General features: G+C 38.9%; 1 protein-coding gene across 1 annotated transcript in view; it reads left to right on the top strand.

Annotated features, from left to right (window-relative positions):
* The first annotated feature begins 162 nt into the window (after nucleotides 1-162).
* Nucleotides 163-20,434, top strand: part of SAMD8 (sterile alpha motif domain containing 8) — a 68,336-nt gene continuing 48,064 nt past the window's right edge. The window contains exon 1 of the mRNA XM_028511669.2: nucleotides 163-390. Within this exon, the coding sequence (XP_028367470.1) occupies nucleotides 217-390 (174 nt within the window). The 5' untranslated portion in view covers nucleotides 163-216. The remainder of the gene's footprint in view (nucleotides 391-20,434) is intronic.

Here is a 20,434-nt window from a genome sequence, read left to right as displayed (position 1 = left end):
TCATCTCGCTTTGGGCTTGACGCATGCGCTCTTGATTTTTTTTTTTTTTTTTTTGACGTCGTCTCGCTCTCCACCCGAGGCACGCGTATCTTCCGGCTTTGGCACCGCCCCCCACCCTTAGAGCTCCGCCTCCCGCCAGCGGGGCCCCGCCTCCCGAAGCAGTTCCGGTTTGAATTGAGAGCAGTTGCCTCATCTGCGGACACTTGGGCAGGAGCAATGCCTGCGCGCAGCCGCCACCGTCCGCGCCTCCACTCCAGGTCTCCTCCCCGGGCTCCGCCCCCGCCGCTCGAGGCAGTGGACTCCGGCGGGGCTCGGAGGGCCCCGGACTCCGACGGCGGCTCGGAAGCCGACTCGGAGGTGGGTCTGGGCAGTCCTCCTCGGACGGCGGAGGTGAGTGGGAGCTGAGGCTGAGGAGAGGTGAATTTGGGAGGCACCTGCAGCCAGGGGTGAGTTGGGTGTCAGAGATGAAGCCTAGGGCTGCCGAGGATAGGTTCCGGAGGGGCCACGGGAGACGGTTGAGGGAGCCCGGAGAGGCAGCTCTAGAATGGAATCTGAGGGAAATGGAGGTTGTTGAGCGAGGGCCCGAGGGGGAGTGGCGACGGCCGGAGACTGAGGGGTAAGTAGAGGTTCGGGGTAAGAGGGAGTGGGAGACTGGGGCAGACGTAGGCTCGAAAAGACAAGGGCTTGGAGGTTTTTGAAAGCAGGGTAGCGAGAGGAGATTGAAGGGGTCCCGCCGGAACGTGGAGCCGGAGGAAGAGATGCTCTGGGATTTGGCAGTGGGGAGGAAGGATCGGAGGAGCGGGAGCAGGGCCGAGGTTACCGCGAGGCGAGAGACAGAACCGGGTTGGGACGCGCGAGATAGCTGACCAAAGTGGGGCGGTGGTAATTAGAGGAAGGATTTGGGTTTGACTGGAAGAGGAAGGGGTCTCGGGTGGGAAGCAGTCTTGCCCAAAGGGCCAGGAAAAAAAGAATTGGAATTAAAAAGAAAAGGAGCCCTTGGGGACCTAATTTAGGGCTTGGGCATCATCACAGGTGTCTTTCAAAGCATCGAAGATCACTAAGGTAATATACTTGGATTGTGGGGCTTTCTCGTTTGTGGGCAGTGGATCCTCTTAAAACCTAGGGGGAAGGAGCCGTGTTTTGCGGAAAGGACTAGGGAAATTGTGAAAAGGGAAATGATGTTAGGAAACATAGTGAAAGGCGTGATTCTGAAAATAAAGATACCATTTAGATTTCTTTTAACAGCCTGTTTCTTTTTTCTTTGTTATGTCTTCTTAAAATTTAAGTTTATATTAAATACCAGAGAATTTTACATCTTCAAAGAATGTTTAATGCATTACCTTTACATTTAAAAATAGAGCTTGGAATAAAAATGCGGACACCTAGATTTTATAGATAGTCAGCATTGAGTGGCTCCAATTCAACAGCTTGAATCACACGTACTTAACCACAGGGCGAAAATCTGGTCGATGCAGGTGTCCGGGCACATAAAACTGTATGGGAAATCACCGCAGTCCGGGGCCTACCGGATCTTCCTCTTACTCGCAACTCCAGGGTTGGAGTTATCTCTTGAAAATTGGAGGGGTACTCTTGGCAGATTTGCAGGACCAATATTAATGCAATTTTGCAGGTATTATATGAATAATATTTTTAGTAACGTGATCTAGAAAAACAAGAATAGAGGATGCTTGTAGTTGGGTGTTAACGGAACTAGGATAGATGGACACACAGTTTTTTATAGAAGAAATGGTACCAAAGCCGTAATTGTGCCAGAAAAATAATGATTGTAATATTTCCATTTGCTTTAATATAAATAAGTTAACTTCCTTTTGTAGTTATTAACTTATAAGGTTACTTTATGAAATCTTTGACTTTAGCCACATCTCATGTTGTTTTACCTTTACAACTTCTATCTGATAATAAGTTTTGCAAAGCTGTTGACCATTCAAAACAAACTTCCCATCAAGTATTTCTACTCTAAATCGGTATTAACCTGTTTATTCTTTGTGAGATAATTTACCGATTGCAACACACTTTTAGTTTATATGTATAGAGTATATATGTCATACTTTCAAATGCTTAGTGGACTAGTAATTATCTCCTTAAAAGAGAGATGAATTCTTTGCTTTCAGCTGTTGTCAAAAGATTAACTCCCTTTTCTTTAATTGGTCTTTAATTGAAGAAGTTTCCGTAGTATTTCTGTTGTTTATGTTTCAGTTTACCCTCAGCGACTAAGATCCTGTAGAGGATCTACATAGTACTTAGTTCTGAATAAATCTTGGCGTGTAAAAGTTTAGGTAACATCTATTGCACAGATGGGAAACACAAGGCCTGAAGGCTGAATCTGGCCCTCCACCTTGTTTTATCTGGCCTGGCACCTTGTTTCTACCTGGCAGCAGTGCCAGCTCCTTGCCCCTAGTTAAGGAGCAGTTACATTTATACAATCCTAAAATGACATTTGGCCCTTGAAGGCAACTGAGAGTCTGATGCCCCCCAGCGAAAATGAGTTTGACACCCCTGGTCTGTTGAGTAGCATCTTAATGTTATAGCAAAATTAAAGAAAGAAACCGTTAGATGAAGTTGTACAATTAATGTATCTCATCATGCCTAATAGTTATTTTGTTTTTGTTTCCCTTTGATGGTTCTCAAAATCACTTAGTTGTAAAGAAAGTCAGTTTAATGGTAGAGCACTTTCTCTAAGGCAAGAAAATCTCTTACTCCAGAAGAAGCCATCAGGACTGCAAGCGCAGAACATTCAGGTGTATTTAGATGAATCAGTTTTGATTTCAGTGGCACATATTCTGTTCTTCAAAGAGTCATCCAGACTGAAGCATTTTTATTTTGCTAATCACTAGAAGTTCAGTGCTTTTTCAAAACTTTGCCATAGTTTTGCTCATTTAGAGACATTGTCACAGTTTTTCTGAGAATTGAAATTTGGACATTGTTTATGAGAACTGTTGAATCAGATATTGTAATGAATATTGTTATTTTTTTTAATAAGAGTGACCATATTAACCAGCTATTCCTTTAAAATTCTTGTCCACAGGCCTGATATAATGTTTGGTTTTAATTGTAGGGCATACCTAGCACAGCCGTTAAGTTATGGATAAAAATGTTTCTGCCTTCATTTTTTTATACAGTGGTATATTGATAGTGAAAGTTGAATTCACTTTTTAAATTAAAAGCTCCTGTAGCTTTGGTTCTTTTTGTACATCAGACTGACTTATCTGAGATATGAATACAAATCTGTATCCTGCTAAATTACCAATGAAGTTCTTTGTAAAGATTGTGGCATTAGTGGGAGAGTACAGGATGAGCTGAGTGCAATTCTTTTCATGAATGTAGGTTACAGGGAGGGACTACACTGTCGTGCCCAGATTAAACGTTTTAGTTTTTGCAGAAATTGGGGGCATTGAGATTTGTTTTCATTTTCTCTTGAGTGCTTGTATTTGCTTATAAATAAGATGTTACCTATTTATATAATGCTGTACCTTTGTGTTTTAAAATTTTTGCTTGCATGTGGTTTTGGAAACTTTTGAAATCTAGTTTTGTTTTCTTTTTTCTTTAAGGATATGATGTAAGATATTGAGTTATAATAGTTGGACAAGAACAGAAAGAGCCCTTTGACTAAGGGTAATCATGACAGTGATTCTTACTTTAGGTCTTCGAGGTTCTCTTGGCTTTGAGAAATCAAGAAGTTAACTAAAAATAGGAGAGCGTGGTCAGGCTCTCTTGACTTGGAGAACAATTCAGTGTTTACATGCCACCTCTGGTTAATTTGCTTCTAAATATGTGGCAATGGATTTGTGACAGACCCATGGTATAAATACTCCTGTGCTCCCTCCTCTCGTTCACATAGCACCATCACTGGATCTTAAGCTGAGTCTGCACTTCATGCTTCCATATTGAAATGCTCTGTTAATTTACCACACATTGGGTCCTCCCAGTAATGTAATTACTTCAGTACGGAATGTAACATAATGTGAGTCTGTCCTGGCTTTTGCAGAGGATGGCAGCAACTAAGAAAACTTGGTTATATTGATTTCATTATAAAACAGTGTTTTATGATATGTACCTCAATAGAATGTTGTGGAGTCAATGACCTATCTTTGCATTTGCCTTAAATTTTTATTGTGGATTTTTTGTAAAGCTTTTGAGTTATGGCAAAGACAAAAAAAGTGGTAATATGTCTATAGACCCTTTTTCTGTTTTCTTAAAATTCTAGGTGGGAAATTCTAGAAGGAGGTGAGAATCATGCTAAGTAACAGTCTTCCTTTAAGTTAAACTGTATCACAGTTATTAGAAATGCCAGCGAATTGGTTTTAGCTTGGAAACTTTGAGACTAAGTTAAATCAATATCATTTTCATTAACAAACTATTGGCATGAAAGTCAAAGGCTGCCAAAACCATACATTAAATTTTGGGTCCAAATCCAATATATTTTCACAATATCGTAATGGAATTTGAAATCTTAAGCCAATTTCTCATTTTCCAATATGTTGATTTGATTTGGAGTATATCATATTTAAAAATAATGATCTTACCCTGACCACTGTGGCTCAGTTGGTTGGGTGTCATCCTACAAAGCAAAAAGGGCATGTGACTGGGTTGTGGGTTTGGTCCCCAGTTGGGGTACATACGAGAGGCAACCCTGATCGATGTTTCACTCCTTCTCTTCCTCTCTCCCTTTTCCTCTCTCTAAAATAAATAAATATAATCTCTAAAATATAAAAATAAAAAATAAATTAAAATAATGATTTTTTTTTACCAATGAATATGTTAAAGTTAGCCTGCCCAAATATTATTTTAGTGATTAGAATAAGAATTGTAATTTTATATGCTTGGCGTCTTTACTGATGTGCTTTGGCATGCAGGCAGGTCAAGCCTTTCATTAAGTTTACCACTAAATCTTGATTATATAAAAACTTTTATTTAATTATAAAACTTATAATTTCATTATAAAACAGTGTTTTATGATATGTACCTCAATAGAATGTACCTCAATATAAACTGGATGGTGTTACTTATTAGATTATTATTCATGGAGTTGGGATAGTTCTAGATGTGTTATAGAATTAAGTGCAATGTGATAGTTGTGTATCATTTAGTTTAAGGCAAGTTGGAGCCAGAAAGGGTTTGTGCTCATTAAAAAAATATATTAAAAAATAAATAATACATTGAGTGCATGGTCCCTGCAGCAAAAAATACCCCAGAACTTAGGTGCAGAATGATGATATAAGTGAGGAGGCTATTTGATTTCTTCAAATGTGCTGTCCCAAATTCTGCTCAGAAGTAGAATATAGTAGAACAGTAAAAAATCACAGGTACAGTGTCAAAAATGGGGGGTAGGAATTGGTTCACTGTTTGAAATTATTGTGTAATTATAGCAGATTTCATAGATGTTTTAGAAAAAAATGACCTGTGCTCACTAAGAAAAAATAAGCAATTTTTGATAATGATCAGGAGAAAAGAATAGTTTGTGTTTGCTCTCTGAAAATATTTTAATTTAGGATTAAAAATTAGTGTTTTAATTTTTAATCCTAAAAAGAGAATGAGTGTTTTGTGTATATGCACATACCATCAGGTGAAACTACAAGAAAAATCCGGTGTATTTAAATCACTACAATCACCACCTGAACATGGACATTGGCTCTGTAAACCTTTACATAGAGTAAAGTTTTCATTTTGTTGATATATCCTCTGAATTCTAAAGATTGCCTAATGATAAATTAGAAACCATTTAGTCTTGTGTGTGTTTGCATAATTAAGCTAATAGAATAGTTTGTGTCTTTCCACTTACTGATTCTTGTCACATTAGGAAATTTCCCCAATCTCCTCCAAAATTCTTAAAGTGCTTTTAGGTATCAATAATAATCAGTTACATATGACATACTTTTTAAAAATGTTGGTGAGTGCAGTGCTCCTGTTGAATTTGATATTAAATGATATGAGAAACTCATATAAATGAGAAACTCATGTTCATGTGTAGAATTCTGCATTAGTTAACTGAAATCACTATTGTCTTGCTATTCTGTTTCTCAGTTAATGTTACTTGATTACATCGTTGTTTTGCTGAAAGTTAATTCCACCCTGAGCAAAGCTGTATGAGATTTAAAAGTGGTTTTCAAATGCCTGTATTTATTAACCCAAAGGTTTCCAGAATTAAGAGTAGGTGTAACTATTAGTTGACAGATGATACTCATAATGATTGAATTTCAGGCCTGCAACACTAGCAGAAAGGAGTTAATATGTGATGGCAATACTAGCTTACATTTATTGAGCAGTTTCTATTTGCCAAGGATTATTATAAATGCATTACATGTATATTCCGTGTAATCTTCACAATAAGCCTATGGTATAGGGACTAGTATTCTCTTCATTTTACAGATAAAAATACTGAGGCCCAATGAGGTTAAGTAACTGCTGCAAGGTCACATAACAAGTGATAAATCCACAGTTTGAACTTAGGCAGTTTGATTCCAGAGCCAGCATTGTTAATTACTGTGCTTTCTGGATTTTATATCAGATTCTGTTGTGGAATAGCTGTCTGAAGGTTATTTAACTCTTTAGTCTTAATTTCTTCAGATATAAATTAAAGAATTGTACCAGATCCTCCCATGTTGCTTACAATTCTAACATTTAGAATTTTGTTATTCTAATTTGCAAAGTATGATGTGTTCAATGTCTCTGATTAGTTTGTTTATAATCTCTTAAAGTATAAAGGTTAAGTCATTTTCCAAAGTCACACTGTTTTATGGCAGAGGGAAGTGAATCTATAATCACACCTACTGTTGAATTTACTGATCTTGCTAGTTGCCTCACTATTTCTTATCTCTTATTTAGTGTGTATATCCAAACAGGGGTTAATAATTGAATTTAATTGATTTTCTTAATTTTCTATTCCTATCTGTTTATTTTTTAAAGTGGCATTTTTAAAAATTATGTTTTTTTAAACTATTACAGTTGACCCAGCTTTCCCCCTATACCCCTATCTACCCAGCAACCCCACTCCCTCAGGCAATCCTCACACCACTGTTCATGGGTCATGTGTTTAAGTTCTTTTGCTACTACTCCATTTCCTATGCTGTACTTTACATCCCCATGGCTATTCTTTAACTATGTACCTATTTGTACTTCTTAATCCCCTCATCTCTTCACTCATTCCTCCACATCCCTTCCCATCTGGCAACATCAAACACTCTCCATGTCCATGATTCTGTCTCTGTTCTATGCTTAGTCTGTTTCTTTGATTCAATTGTTGATAGGTATGTATTTACTGCCATTTTATTATTCATAGTTTTGATCTTTTTATTTTTAAAAAAATATTTTATTTATTTTTATAGAGAGGGGAAGGGAAGGAGAAAGGGGGAGAAACATCAGTGTGTGGTTGCCTCTCCTGTGCCCCATTCTGGGGACGCCCCAAGCTGGGTTATCAAGGTGCATCCTCTGTGTGTTCTGAGTACACCCGCCTCTTATAGTTGAGCCTTAACTGCTTGCTGTTGGCACATCAATGGAAGGGATTAACCCAGGCTAGTTGGCTGCAAGGACTGGCTATAACCACTGATCACCAATTTCTGCTGTCTGGGTAGGATCACCTGTGTAGGGGCCAGGTACTGGTGCTCTAATATGGTCTGTAGCTATCCACTGGGTGCACTGGCCCTAGGGTTTCCCTGGTGGTGCAGGCCAGGGTCAGCCCCCACCTGCGTTCTGCCCAGAGTCACATTTTCTGAGCTATAAATCAATCTGAGATGGCTGCTAGTTGTATTGGACTTGGAGATTCCCAGGTGAAGCCAACCTGTGAGTCCAGACTGATTGCTGCTAGTTTTGGGCCTGGGTCTACTTAGCAAGAGGTGCAGGGGTTGGGGCCTCACTACGGCCGGCTGTAGCTTGTCTGAGAGGATGTAAGAAGTTGTAAAGCAGGAGCCAAGACCAGCCATTCATATGGAAAAATCACCGTTAACAGCGTGGGTGGGCCTGTAAATTGGGTGGCACTGAATTTCAGGGGATTTTCAGGGTGAGGCAAACAGTGTTAGCTAGGTTGATGGAGTCTCAGATATGGTACCTTCCTGCTGACTGTGTGGCAAGAGCGTTCAGAAAAGGGACAGTGGCCTCTGCCTGCCTTTCTTTCTGAGAGAAAGCTGTCCCCTGCTCTCCTCTTGATACCAGACACCTCAGTTATTTCCTGTATGCCTCTGGTGCCTTTCAAGATCTACTCTGGTGCTGGAGCTCAGAGGGAGTGAGTCTGAGTAGGTGAGTCCATGTGTGGATTCTTTAAGAGGAACTGCTTGGGACTCCAGAAGTTTCTTACACAGACTCAATATCCACTGGTTTTTATAGCCAGAAGTAATGGGGACTTATCTTCCTGGCACTGGAACCCTGGGTAGGGGTTCTAGTGTTGGGCTGGGACTCCTCCCCCTGGGATATCTCTCCCAAATTTTGTTTTTAAATGTTGAGCATCCAAAAATTCATGGTTTTTTATATTTGAAGAATTTCATAATTAAACACAACCAAACTGTACATTTTACAATCACATTCTATTAGTAAATAGTTAAAAGCTACTGACTTGTTTTGCATCATAGGGCACAAACAGAATCAAGGCAATGAAATGATGGCAAATTCAGTGGTAAACTTTTTACCCTTGTTTAGTCTGTTCTTTGACTAAATAAACATTATAGTATCATTTGTGGGCAAAAAAAGGGAGGAGGAGAGAAAGAAATTGTAAAAATGGTGTAACTCGTTAGCTTGCAACAACATTTAAAATTGTCTATGCAATGAACAATTCTGTAAACCCAATACCTTGTTTACAGGATGCATAGTTACTGGTTTCAGCTTTAAGGCACAACAGTTAAGCATTAACACAGCCGTGAGAGCAGAAATAGAGAGCCACTTGATGGCATTACAAAAATTATTACCTATTGATCATTAGCAAACCATCATCATTCACTAATAAAAAGAGTATCTGAAAGCAGGATGTCAAACCCCAGCTTAAAGTGTTTTTTTGTTTTTTTTCTTTTTCTTTTTTTGGCAGAGAAAATGAACAGAACAGTATGTAGTATCAGTGCTAAATGGGGTTTTCCTTTTTTCCTACAAGAAACTAAAAGGAATTCTTTTTAAACTGGGGAACTGGTTTTCCTGAGAACCATGCTCTTGGATTTAGGACAGGAATAGAAAACAAAAGAACATGGCCAAATGCTGCTCCTTTTTCCCAGAGATAGAAAGCAACTTTTAAGTCATCCTCCATTTCTTTTGTCTTTTCAATTTTTTTAAATGATGGAAGAATAAACAATGAAGAGAGGCTTAGGAACCTATGTGGGACAGTTTTAAGCGCTATAACATCTGAATCATAGAGGTGCCAGAAAGAGAACAAGAGCAAGAAATTGAAAACATATTTGAACAAATAAAGGAGGAAAACTTCCTCAGTCTGGCCAAGGAAATAGACTTCCAGAATGTCTAGGAAGCTCAGAGAGTCCCAAAGAATTGGACCCAAGGAAGCACACACCAAGGCACATCATTATTAAGTAGCCCAAGATTAAAGTGGCAAGGAGAGAATATTACAAGCATCAAGAGAAAAAGAGAGAATTATCTACGAAGGAGTTCCCATGAGATTATCAGCTGATTTCTCCAAAGAAACCTTGCAGGCAAGAAGGAGTTGGAAAGTATTTGAAGTCATTAAAGGCAAGGACCTACATGCAAGATTACTCTATCCAGCAAAGCTATCATTTACAATGGAAGGGCAGATAAAGTGCTTCCCATATAAGGTAAAGTTAAAGGAGTTCATCATTACCAAGCCCTTATATGAAATGTTAAAGGGACTTATTTAAGAAATAGAAGAAGATTAGAAACTATGAACAGGAAAATGACAACAAATTCATAACTATCAACAACTGAACCTAAAAAAAAAACAAGTAAGCAAATAACTACAACAGGAACAGAACCAGAGAAATGGAAATCATATGCAGGGTTTTCAGTGGGGGGGGAGGGGAAGAATGGGGGAAAGGTACAGGGAATAAGAAGCATAATTGGTAGGCATAAAATGGATGGGGGAGGTTAATAATAGCATAGGAAACTGAGAAACCAAAGAACTTATATGTACAACCCATGGACATGAACTAAGGGGTAGGGGCATGCTGGAGGGTGGGTAGGTGCAGGGTGGAGGGGGACAAAGTGGAGAAAAATGGGAAAACTGTAACAGCATAATCAATAAAACATACTTTTTATTAAAAAGTATAAATAAGCCCTGGCTGGCATAGCTCAGTGGATTGAGCGCCAACTGGGAACCAAAGTGTCCCAGGGTCGATTCCCAGCCAGAGTACATGCCTGGGTTGCAGGCCATAACCCCCAGCAACCACACATTGATGTTTCTCTCTCTCTCTCTCTATCTCCCTCCCTTCCCTCTCTAAAAATAAATAAATAAAATCTTTTAAAAAATCTTTAAAAAAAAAGTATAAATAGTAGGTACAAAATAGACAGAAGGAGGTTAGGAATAGTATGGGAAATGGAGAAGCCAAAGAACTTATATGTACAACCCACGGCCATGAACTAAGGTGGGGGAATGCTGGTGGGGGAGGACATGCAGGGCAGAGGAGAATAAAGAGGAGAAAAAAAATGGGACAACTATAATAGCATAATCACTAAAATATGTATTTTTAAAAATCTGTAAAGAAGAAAGTTCAACCTGTGAGTCTTCAAAATAAGATAAAAAGCCTATTTAAAGTTCAGGGCCCATCTTGGGTGGCAGTTGGGCTGCAAATCACAGCTGTGGCCTCAGTTTTATAACATGAAGAAACAGTGCAATACTTTCATTTATAATCCTAAATCGGCATCATAACGTGATCTCAAATTCCATAACACCACAGTAAGGTAGGAGGACATCAAGGCATATTAGAGAGCGTATACCTTCAGAACATTTTGCTCCCTGATTTATTTTTAAGATTTTTATGTATTTATTTTTAGAGAGAGGAGAAGGGAAGGAGAAAGAAAGAGAAACATCAATGTGTGGTTGCCTCTCGCATGCCCTCTACCAGGGACTTGGCCAGCAACCCAGGCATATGCCCTGACTGGGAATTGAACCCGCAGCCCTGTGCTTCTCATTCTGTCACTTAATCCACCGAGCCACACCAGCCAGGGCTTTCTCCCAAATTTTTATCCACCACACATGGGTATGGGACCAGCCTGTTATGCATCTCTGCCCCTTCTATCAGTCTGGATGGCTGTGGTTTCTTTTATTCCATAGTCAGACTTGTATTCAACTCATTTTCTGATGGTTCTCCATGATGGTTGTTCTATAATTTAGTTGTGATTTTGATGTTTTGCGAGAAGGTGAGCCATGTATTTCTATGCTGCCATCTTGATCAGAAGTCCCCATATCTATTTAAGTGTGATGTACTTCAGTGAAAAATAAAATGTGTTCATTTTCTTAAAAAGGACTTTTCCCTTCTGTTTATTAAGCATTATATGCTCATTGTATAACATTTAGAAATTTTAGAAATATTTAATTTAGGGAGTGAGAGAGTCCACTGGAGGACTAGCTATTAATAGTTTGATTACTTTATTTATTTGAAAATATGCACATGTGCTATTTTTAGGACATTTTCCTCTTTTAAAAAACAAACCTTACTTTTTATTTTGAAATAATTCTAGATTCACAGGAAGTTACAAAGATAGAGCAGAAGGATCTCATGCACCTTTTACCCAGTTTCCTGCAATGGTTGCATCTTACATAATTACAGTACAGCATCAAGTCCAGGAAATTGACATTTGTTTAATTTGTGCGTCTAGTTGTGTATCATTTTATCATTAGTCGACTTGTGTAACTATTGCCCCGATCAAGATACAGAATTATTTTACCACTATAAAGATGTTTCTTGGCCTACCCCTTTATTGTTGCCCTCCTACACCCCAACATACACTGTATCTTACCCCTGACAACTCTTATCTGTTTTCCATCTATAGAATTTTGTCATTTCGAAGATGTTATATAAATGGAATCATACCACATATGACCTTTTGATATTGGCTTTTTTCACTCAGCATGATGCCCATGAAGCCCACCTAAGTTATTGTGTGTATCTATAGTTCATTCATTTTTTATTGCCGAGTAGTATTCCATCCTATGAAAGCACCACAGTTTGTTTAACTCCTCACATATTATGGGACATTTTGGTCTTTTACACCTTCCAGCTATTACAAATAATGCTGTTGTGAACATTTGTAGAGAGGTTTTTGTGTGCTCATACATTTTTATTTCTCTGGGATAATGCCCAAGAGTACAATTGCTAGGTTGTACAGTAGTATATGTTTCATTTTTTAAGAAATTGTCAACCTCTGTCCAGAATGGATATACAATTTTACTTTCCCACCCGCAGTGTGTGAGAGATCCAGTTTCTCCACATTCTTGCTGTCATTCATATTGTCATATTTATTTTAGCTGTTCTAATAGGTGTGTAGTGATACCTCAGCATAATCTTAAATTTGCATTTCCCTAGTAGCTAATGTTGTTGAGCATTTTTTTCATGTGTTTATCTGCCACTCATATATCCTCTTCGGTGACATGCCTCTTTATGTCTTTTGCCCATTTGCTAATTGGATTTGTGTTTTTTTTACTGTTGAATTTGGGTAATTTTTTATACGTTCTAGATATATATTGTTTCCCAGGTTTGCAAATATTTTCTCCCAGTCTGTAGCTTGTCTTTGCATTCTCTTGACAGGGTCTTTTGTAGAGTAAAAGTTTTTAATTTTGTTGAAGTCTAATTTATCATTTTTATTGTTTTGTATTGTGCTTTTGAGTATCAGGTTTAGATCTTCACCCTAGGTCCTGAAGATTTTCTTCTATGTTATTGTCTAAAAGTTTTGTAGTTTTACACCCTGGCTGGTGTGGCTCAGTGGCTTGAGTGCTGGACTGCAAACCAATGGGTCGCTAGTTCGATTCCCAGTCAAGGCACATGCCCGGGTTGCAGGCCAGGTGCCTAGTAGGGGGTGTTCAAGAGGCAGTTACATATTGATGCTTCTCTCCCTCCCTTCCCCTCTCTAAAAACAAATAAGTAAAATCTCTAAAAATAAATAAAAGTTTTATAGTTTTATACTTTACATTTAAATTTATGATATATTTTTAATGAAATTATGCATAAGATGTGAGATTTGGTTAAGGTTGTTTTTGTTTTTTGGGGTTTTGTTTTGTTTTTTTGTTTTTGCCTATGGATATCAAGTTGCTCTGACACTGTTTTTCAACTACCAAACATTGAATTATTTTTTCAATTTTGTCAAAAATCAGTTGGCCATACTCTCGCAGGGCTATTTCTTAGTATTCTATTCTGTTCAGTTCATCTCTGAGTCTGTCCTTCTACCAGTATCACATAGTCTTGATTGCTTCAGTTAAATCTTGAAATTGTGTAGAGTGATTTCCTCCACTATATTCTTGTTCAGAACTGATTTAACTATTCAGATTTCTTTACCTTTCTATATAGGTTTTTGGACAGTCTTGTCTATATTGTTGGCATTTTTATAATAATTACGTTAAACTTATGTATAAATTTGAGGAGATTGACATTTTTACCATGTCGAGTTGGATAATCCATGAATATCTCCATTTATTTAGGCCTTCTTTGATTTCTTTCATCAGCATGTTCAATATATAGATCCTATACATGTTTTAGATTTATCTAGATATTTCTTCTTTGTGATTATAAGTGGTATTATATGTTAAATTTCTTTGTCCATGTATTTATTGCTAACATACAGAAATACAATTGAATTTTGTATGTTGCTTTTGTAATCTTACTGAACTCATATATTAGTTTTAGGATGTTTGGGGTTTTCTTTTTGTAGATTCCTTGGATTTTCTATTGTAGACTGTCATGTCACCTGCAAATAGGAAAATTTTTATTTCCTCATTCCCAATGTGTACGCTTTTTATTTCCTTCCTTACCTTATTGTTCTGGCCAGAACTTCAGTCCTATGTTGAATAGCAATATGGATAGTGGACATCCTTGCCTTTCTTGATCCTTAGGGGAAAGCATTCAGTTTTTCACCATTACATATGATGTTAACTATAGGTTTTTATAGATATTCTTTACCAAATTGAGAATTTCCCCTCTATTCCTAGTTTTCTGAAAGTTTTTTTTAATCTTATTTTATTTTAAAGATTATTTACTTATTTTAGAGGGGCAGGGAAGAAGAGAGAGAAACATCAATGTGTGGTGGCCTCTTGCACACCCCCTACTGGGTAATTGGCCTGCAACTCAGGCATGTGCCCCAAATGGGGAATCACACCAGTGACCCTTTGGCTTGCAGGCCAGCACTCAGTCCACTGAGCCACACCAGCCGGGGCTGAAAAGTTTTTTTAAAATCATGAATGAGTGCTCATGATAAATTTTTTGTCAGATGGTTTTTCTGCATGAACTGATACAATCTTGTGCTTTTTCTTCTTTAGCTGCTTTACATAGTGGACTATTACATTGTTTGATTTTTTATATTGAACCAGTCTTGCATCCTTGGGATAAACCCCACGTACTCATGGTGTTTATATACATAAATATATATTTACATATTGCCGAATTTTATTTGCTAATAGTTTGTTAAGGATTTTTCATCTATATTCATGGATGATATTAGTCACTCATATTGTAACTTTCTACAGGTGCCCCCTCCTTAGTGCCAAGTAGAGGTTCAGGTTTTCTAGTTTAGTAGCTAAGACGGTGTGGGGGGACCTCATTATTATTCCCCTTAGTGGAGGAAGTGGGAAGGGGGGATGTGCTTGGCCTCCTCACTACTGGGCACCAGTGGGCATTGGTGTTAGCTCTGATTCTCCACTAGGACTTGTCTGACCACACCTTAGCAAGGAGTGGGGAGGGGGAGCCTCATCAGTGCTGAGTGGGATCCAGGTTCCCCTTATGCTCTACACTAATACCATGTTAAGAAATGGGGAGGGACTTGTTACTGCTAGGCAATTATGACCAACTGGCTCCCTACTTGGCTTTCTGTTATATCATCAGGTGGCAAGGGAAGGGATGGCCTAGTTGCAACTTGACACAGTTAGAAATCTAGGCTTTCCACTCAGCCTCTGCTAGTGGAGGTGGGGCCATAGTTTTTTCTATAATATTTGACTGGAATAGAGCAGTTATTGTTTAAAAGGTTTTTCTTGCTAGGCTGCCTCTTTTCTGGTCCTTTGGGTGGGGAAAACAGGCTTTTTAGGGACTTTATGTGAGCACCTATTGTCATTTCCAGGTTTCTGGCTTTTCCAGTATCCACTCTGGGATATTCGTGCAAAATAAACAAAAACATGCAGACAGCCCTGGCTGGAGTGGCTCAGTTGGTTAGGCATTGTCCCGAAAACCAAAAGGTCATGGGTTTGGTTTCTGGTCAGGGTATGTGCCTAGGTTGAGGGTTTTGGTCGCCAGTCAGGGCACATATGACAATCGATGTTTCTCTTTCACGTTGATGTTTCTCTTTCTCTCTTTATCCCTCCTTTCCCCCACTCTCTCTTTAAAAAAAAAACCCACCCTGACAACTCACCGTTGTGTTCTTTTTCTTCTGTTCCAAGGTGCCTAGCTAGTCTGCCTTCCTGTCTTCACATTTCAGTCATCTTAATGTTTGTTTTATACATGATGCTCAGGGTGTAACAGGGAAAAACATGTTTACTCCTTTTTCACAAGCAGATGTTCACATAATGCTCTTTTTAAAAATGTACCTGTTGGAAAGTTTGAGTTCAAACAGTTGTGTCCTTTCATCTACTGTAGTATTCCCTTCATCCTATGTCTCCACTTTTTAGAAGCTGTTTCCTTTATTCAGCTTGTCATTACTTTTCATTCTAGCTCCAAACTTCATTATTTATTTTAAACTCTTCTAACAATTATTCTTGTATCTCTATCTCTATACACAGTTTCACCCCTTCCTTAAGACTTAGCTCAAATGCCTTTTTCAAGTTCCCTTCTCTGATCATACCAACTGGTTATAACTTTTTTCCTCCAACACCCTGAACTTTCCAGGTTTTTAAACAAACTACAAAAGTAAAGGTTTTATTAGTGTTGTTTTGAAGATTGAGTAAGCTAATGTATATAAGAACTAGCAGCTGTAATATTGTTTAACTTTTTAAAACTTTCTTTAGTATCCCTTTCTAGACTAAAATCATTGCGGATAGGATCTGTTTCAGATTCATCTAAGTAAATGTCACATTGTCTAGTGCAATATGCTTCACATTATAAGTGCAATGAATATTTAATAGGTAAATAAATTTACCATGAGGGCATCTTAAGACTCTCTGTCACTGGGGAATGCCTTAGTGCCTGACATCTGTATATCACAGACAGTAAATGTGTGAGCCTGAACAGTGCAAACCTCTGATTCAAAAAGCCTTCACTAGTAGGCAGTTTCATTGATATAATCTTTGTCTGATATAAGAAGACTGTTGATAAATTCCTTTGCTGATCATTAGAAAATATGTAATATATGTGAGATTCATTCCCTACAGTAGCACAGGATCCCTTAGCTCATGTGAGGTGATATGGTGTAGCGTAGAAGAACATGGACTTTGAGATGAGATTGCCTGGGTTGAAAACTTGTCTGTACTAGTTACTAGTACAAGTTCATCTTGGGCAAGTTACTTAACCCATCTGTGTCAGGTATCTGTAAAGTAAGGAAGATAATACCTGCTTAATACAGTTTTTGTAAGGATATTTGAGCATACAAGTAAAACACATAGCATAGTTCCTGGCACTTTGTAAATGTTTTAAGTGTTAGCTAATCTAATTGTTACTTGTTGTCATTTCCTGAAAATGCACTGAACATAGTTCAGAATGTAAGGAGTGTGTGAATTAGGATATGTACAGTATTCTTTTAAAGGAACAGCAGTCTGCAAATATCAAATATCTTATACCTACACATCCTGCTTCCTGTATTCCTGCATCAAGAGGTATTGATTGTATAGCTGGTAATCCTTATTATCTCATTGTGCTTGTCATACAAAAGTTAAATGAGTCCTTTTGGAATTTTTCAGCTCAGAAAAGATTGATTAGTTCACCCCAAGGAAGAATATGTACTCTTGTCTTCCTTGGAAGGATACGATAACAAATTTATTAGTTCCAGTTGAATATGCTTTCCCTTTTAGTGCAGTTAACTCTTCCTACCTGATATAACCTTTGTTTTGTCTTCATGAGCAAATTAAAATGACTATCATTTCCTTTGTCACTTTTAATCTTACGTTTGTTTTTATTCTTTTCATTTTAAAATTATTTTAGTTGCAAATTTATTCTTGTTTTAATTTTCCTGTTTGTCCCTAGTTGAAAATCCTATGTCAGTCCTCCAAATAGGATTTTTTAAGAATATTTTTTAAAAATGTAAAATGCTTTCAAAACAGGTGACATTCAATATTGTATTAGCCTCAGGTGTACAACATAGTGGTTAGACATTTATATAAATTAAAGAAGTGATTTCCCCTAATAAGTCTAGTGCTTCTAGTACCATACATAGTTACGGTGCTTTAGTTATTGCCATATTATTGACTATATTCCCTGTGCTGTATTTTACATCCCTGTAGCTATTTTGTAACTGCCAATTTTAAATTCTTTTTTTTTAGTGCCGTTCCAATCAGATGTTCTCTGCTATTTTGTCTTCCAAATGGCTGATTTGCTCCTCTGCTCCATCTAATCAGATGTTGATTCCTTCTAGCATATCCTTCATTTCAGATACTATATTCTCCATTTCTGACTAGTTCTTTTTTTCATGGTTTCTGTTTTTTTTTATGTTTACTGTTTGATTAAGTTCTCACTGAGTGTATATATTTGTCCCCTAAGTTCCTTGAGCATTCTTAAAACCTTTGTTTTGAACTTGGTTAGTTTGCCTTCCTTCATTTAGTTTACTTCTTTTTTGGGACATTTCTTCTGTCCTTTGATTTGGGGCATGTTTCTTCGTCTCCCCATTTTGGCTGTCTCTTTGTATTTGCTTCCGTGTATTAGGTAGATCTACTACGTCTTAGTAGCATGACCTTATATAGGAGATGTTCTGTGGGACTCAGTCATGCAATTTCCCTGATCACCTGAGCTAGGTGTTCCAGGAATGCCCCTTATGTGAGCCCCTCTGTTGTAGCTTAGTCTTGATTGCTTTTGGACCGTCCATGTGTGGGGTTGACCCTTCAGCTGGCTGTGAAGACTGACCTTGACCACAGTGTTCGAGTTGCTGTGCAGAGCTGACCCTATGGAACGGAATTTTCCCCAGCTGGTTCTGGTGCCTGTCAAGATCTATCTTTGGGTGTACCACTTATGAAGCTAATCGGGTTGTGCTCTGATGTGATCTGAAGCCAGGCACTGGGTGTGTTGGTTCTGGTGCCTCTTGGGAGGGACTCCAGTGTATTTCAATGTCAGATACTGCCTGTGACTAGCCGTGGGCTGCATGTTAGGAGCTATTGTACAAAGTGATCTACTGTTGGTGGCTGCCTCTCCTGGTCCTGGGTGTGCATGGGAGGGGCTAAGCTATGTATCAAATTTGTCTTCCACTGTCCTGAACCTGGGTCTGGGTAGCAAAAGGCCCAAGGCACCACGAGATCCACCTCCATCTGCCAGCTTCCTATTAGGCTCAGGCTCTGAACAAGCCTCTAGTGGTATGTGAGTTGCATGAGGCAGGTCCTTGTGAGTCACCAGGTAGAGGTGAGTGGCGGTTACCAGGCTGATACAGGTTCAAACTCCACATCAGAGCCTTAGGTCATACCAAAGCCAGCTGTCTCCTGCCTGGGGACTTTGCAGTGGGGTGGGGTCTCAGGGAGTTGTCCAGGTGGGGCCAGTAGAGTTTATCAGGTTAAAACAGATTAAGATATGGCTCTAGGGAGGGAGGGCTCTCCACAAGACCAGTGGCAGTGGTTGGGGCAGTGGAACAAATATGGCCCTTGCCTGAAAGCCACACAATTTAATCTCTACCTGTGTGTTTCTGATATTCCCAGGGTCTGCCCTGACCTCTTTGAGATCTTTCCAAGAAGCTCTGCAGTGGTCCCAGGCTGTCTGCAGCCAGCTGGTTCCTCTCCAGGGTGCCAGTTTGGCAAGGCAGGGCCACTGGGAGTCTGGAGGGTGGGGCTAGCGCATCACCATGGGCTGATGCCTAACAGAGCCGAGTGCTCAACTCCAGAAATATGGCATCTCTGGGTGATGTGGAAGAGGGATTGCTTTCCTTCATTTTGTTTACTTTTTCTGGGCATTTCTTCTGTCATTTGATTTGGGGCATGTCCCTCCAGCCCTCTTCCTGAAGGCACTCAACTCAGTTTTTCCCTCTATGACTCCAGTCCACTCTGAGCTACCGTCCCTCTGCTGGACTCAGAGTGAGTGAGAACAAGATTTTGTGCCCTGGCCCTTTAAAAAAGTGCTTGGGTTTTTAGCAGTCTTCCATCTCACCCTGGCAGATGGAATCTCTGCTGATTTTCACAGCCAGATGTTACGTGAACTCCTCTTTCTGGCACTAGTGTTCCAGGCTGGGGTGTACAGTGTGGAACTGAGACTCCTTGCTTCTCGGGGGGACCTTTGCAGCTGAGATATCCCTCCAGATTCTCAGCCACCGCACATGAATATAGCGCCAGTCCTTTTAGTTTCTCCATCCTTGCTGTCACAGCAAGGCTGTCACAGTCTTGCTGTGACTTCTTTTATATATCATTAGTTGTAAGACTTCTGTTCAGCTATACAGGTTGATTGTTCTATAACTTAGTTGTAAACCTTAGTTTCTTCCTGGAGGAGGTGAGTGAAACTTTCACCTACTCTGCTGCTATCTTAGATCTCCTATTTTAACTTAATTTTATTTTATTTTTGTTTTTCCATTACAGTTTACACTTAATATTTTGTATTAGTTTCAGGTGTACAGCATAGTGGACAATTACATATATTAAAATATTGACTATATTCCCTATGCTGTACTTTACATCCCTGTGACTATTTCATTACTACTAATTTGTACTTAATTCCTTCACCTTTCTCACCCAGCCTCCTAACCCCCTCCCCCGGTAACCATCAGTCTATTTTCTGTATCTATGAGTATTTTGCTTGTTCATTTCTTTTTTCTTCAAATTCTACATATATGTGAAATCGTTTGATATTTATCTTTCTTTGATGTTTTTTACTTAACACCCTCTACATCCTTCCATGCTGTCACAAATGGTAAGATGTTCTTTTTTATGGCATCCTCTTTTTCTATATATATATATATATATATATATATAAAGATTTTAAAGATTTTATTTATTTTTAGAGAGGGAAGGGAGGGAGAGAGAGAGAGAGAGAAACATCAATGTGTGGTTGCTGGGGGTCATGGCCTGCAACCCAGGCATGTACGCTGGCTGGGAATCGAACCTGCGACACTTTGGTTCGCAGCCCGCGCTCAATCCACTGAGCTACGCCAGCCGGGGCTGGCATCCTCTTTAAAAAAAAAAAAATTATCTTCACTCGAGGACATTTTTCATTGCTTTTAG

This window comes from Phyllostomus discolor, chromosome 5, assembly GCF_004126475.2.
Source record: "Phyllostomus discolor isolate MPI-MPIP mPhyDis1 chromosome 5, mPhyDis1.pri.v3, whole genome shotgun sequence".
Lineage (NCBI taxonomy): Eukaryota > Metazoa > Chordata > Mammalia > Chiroptera > Phyllostomidae > Phyllostomus > Phyllostomus discolor.
Note: the sequence above shows the minus strand (reverse complement) of the source record. Positions and strands in the feature narration are given on the sequence as shown.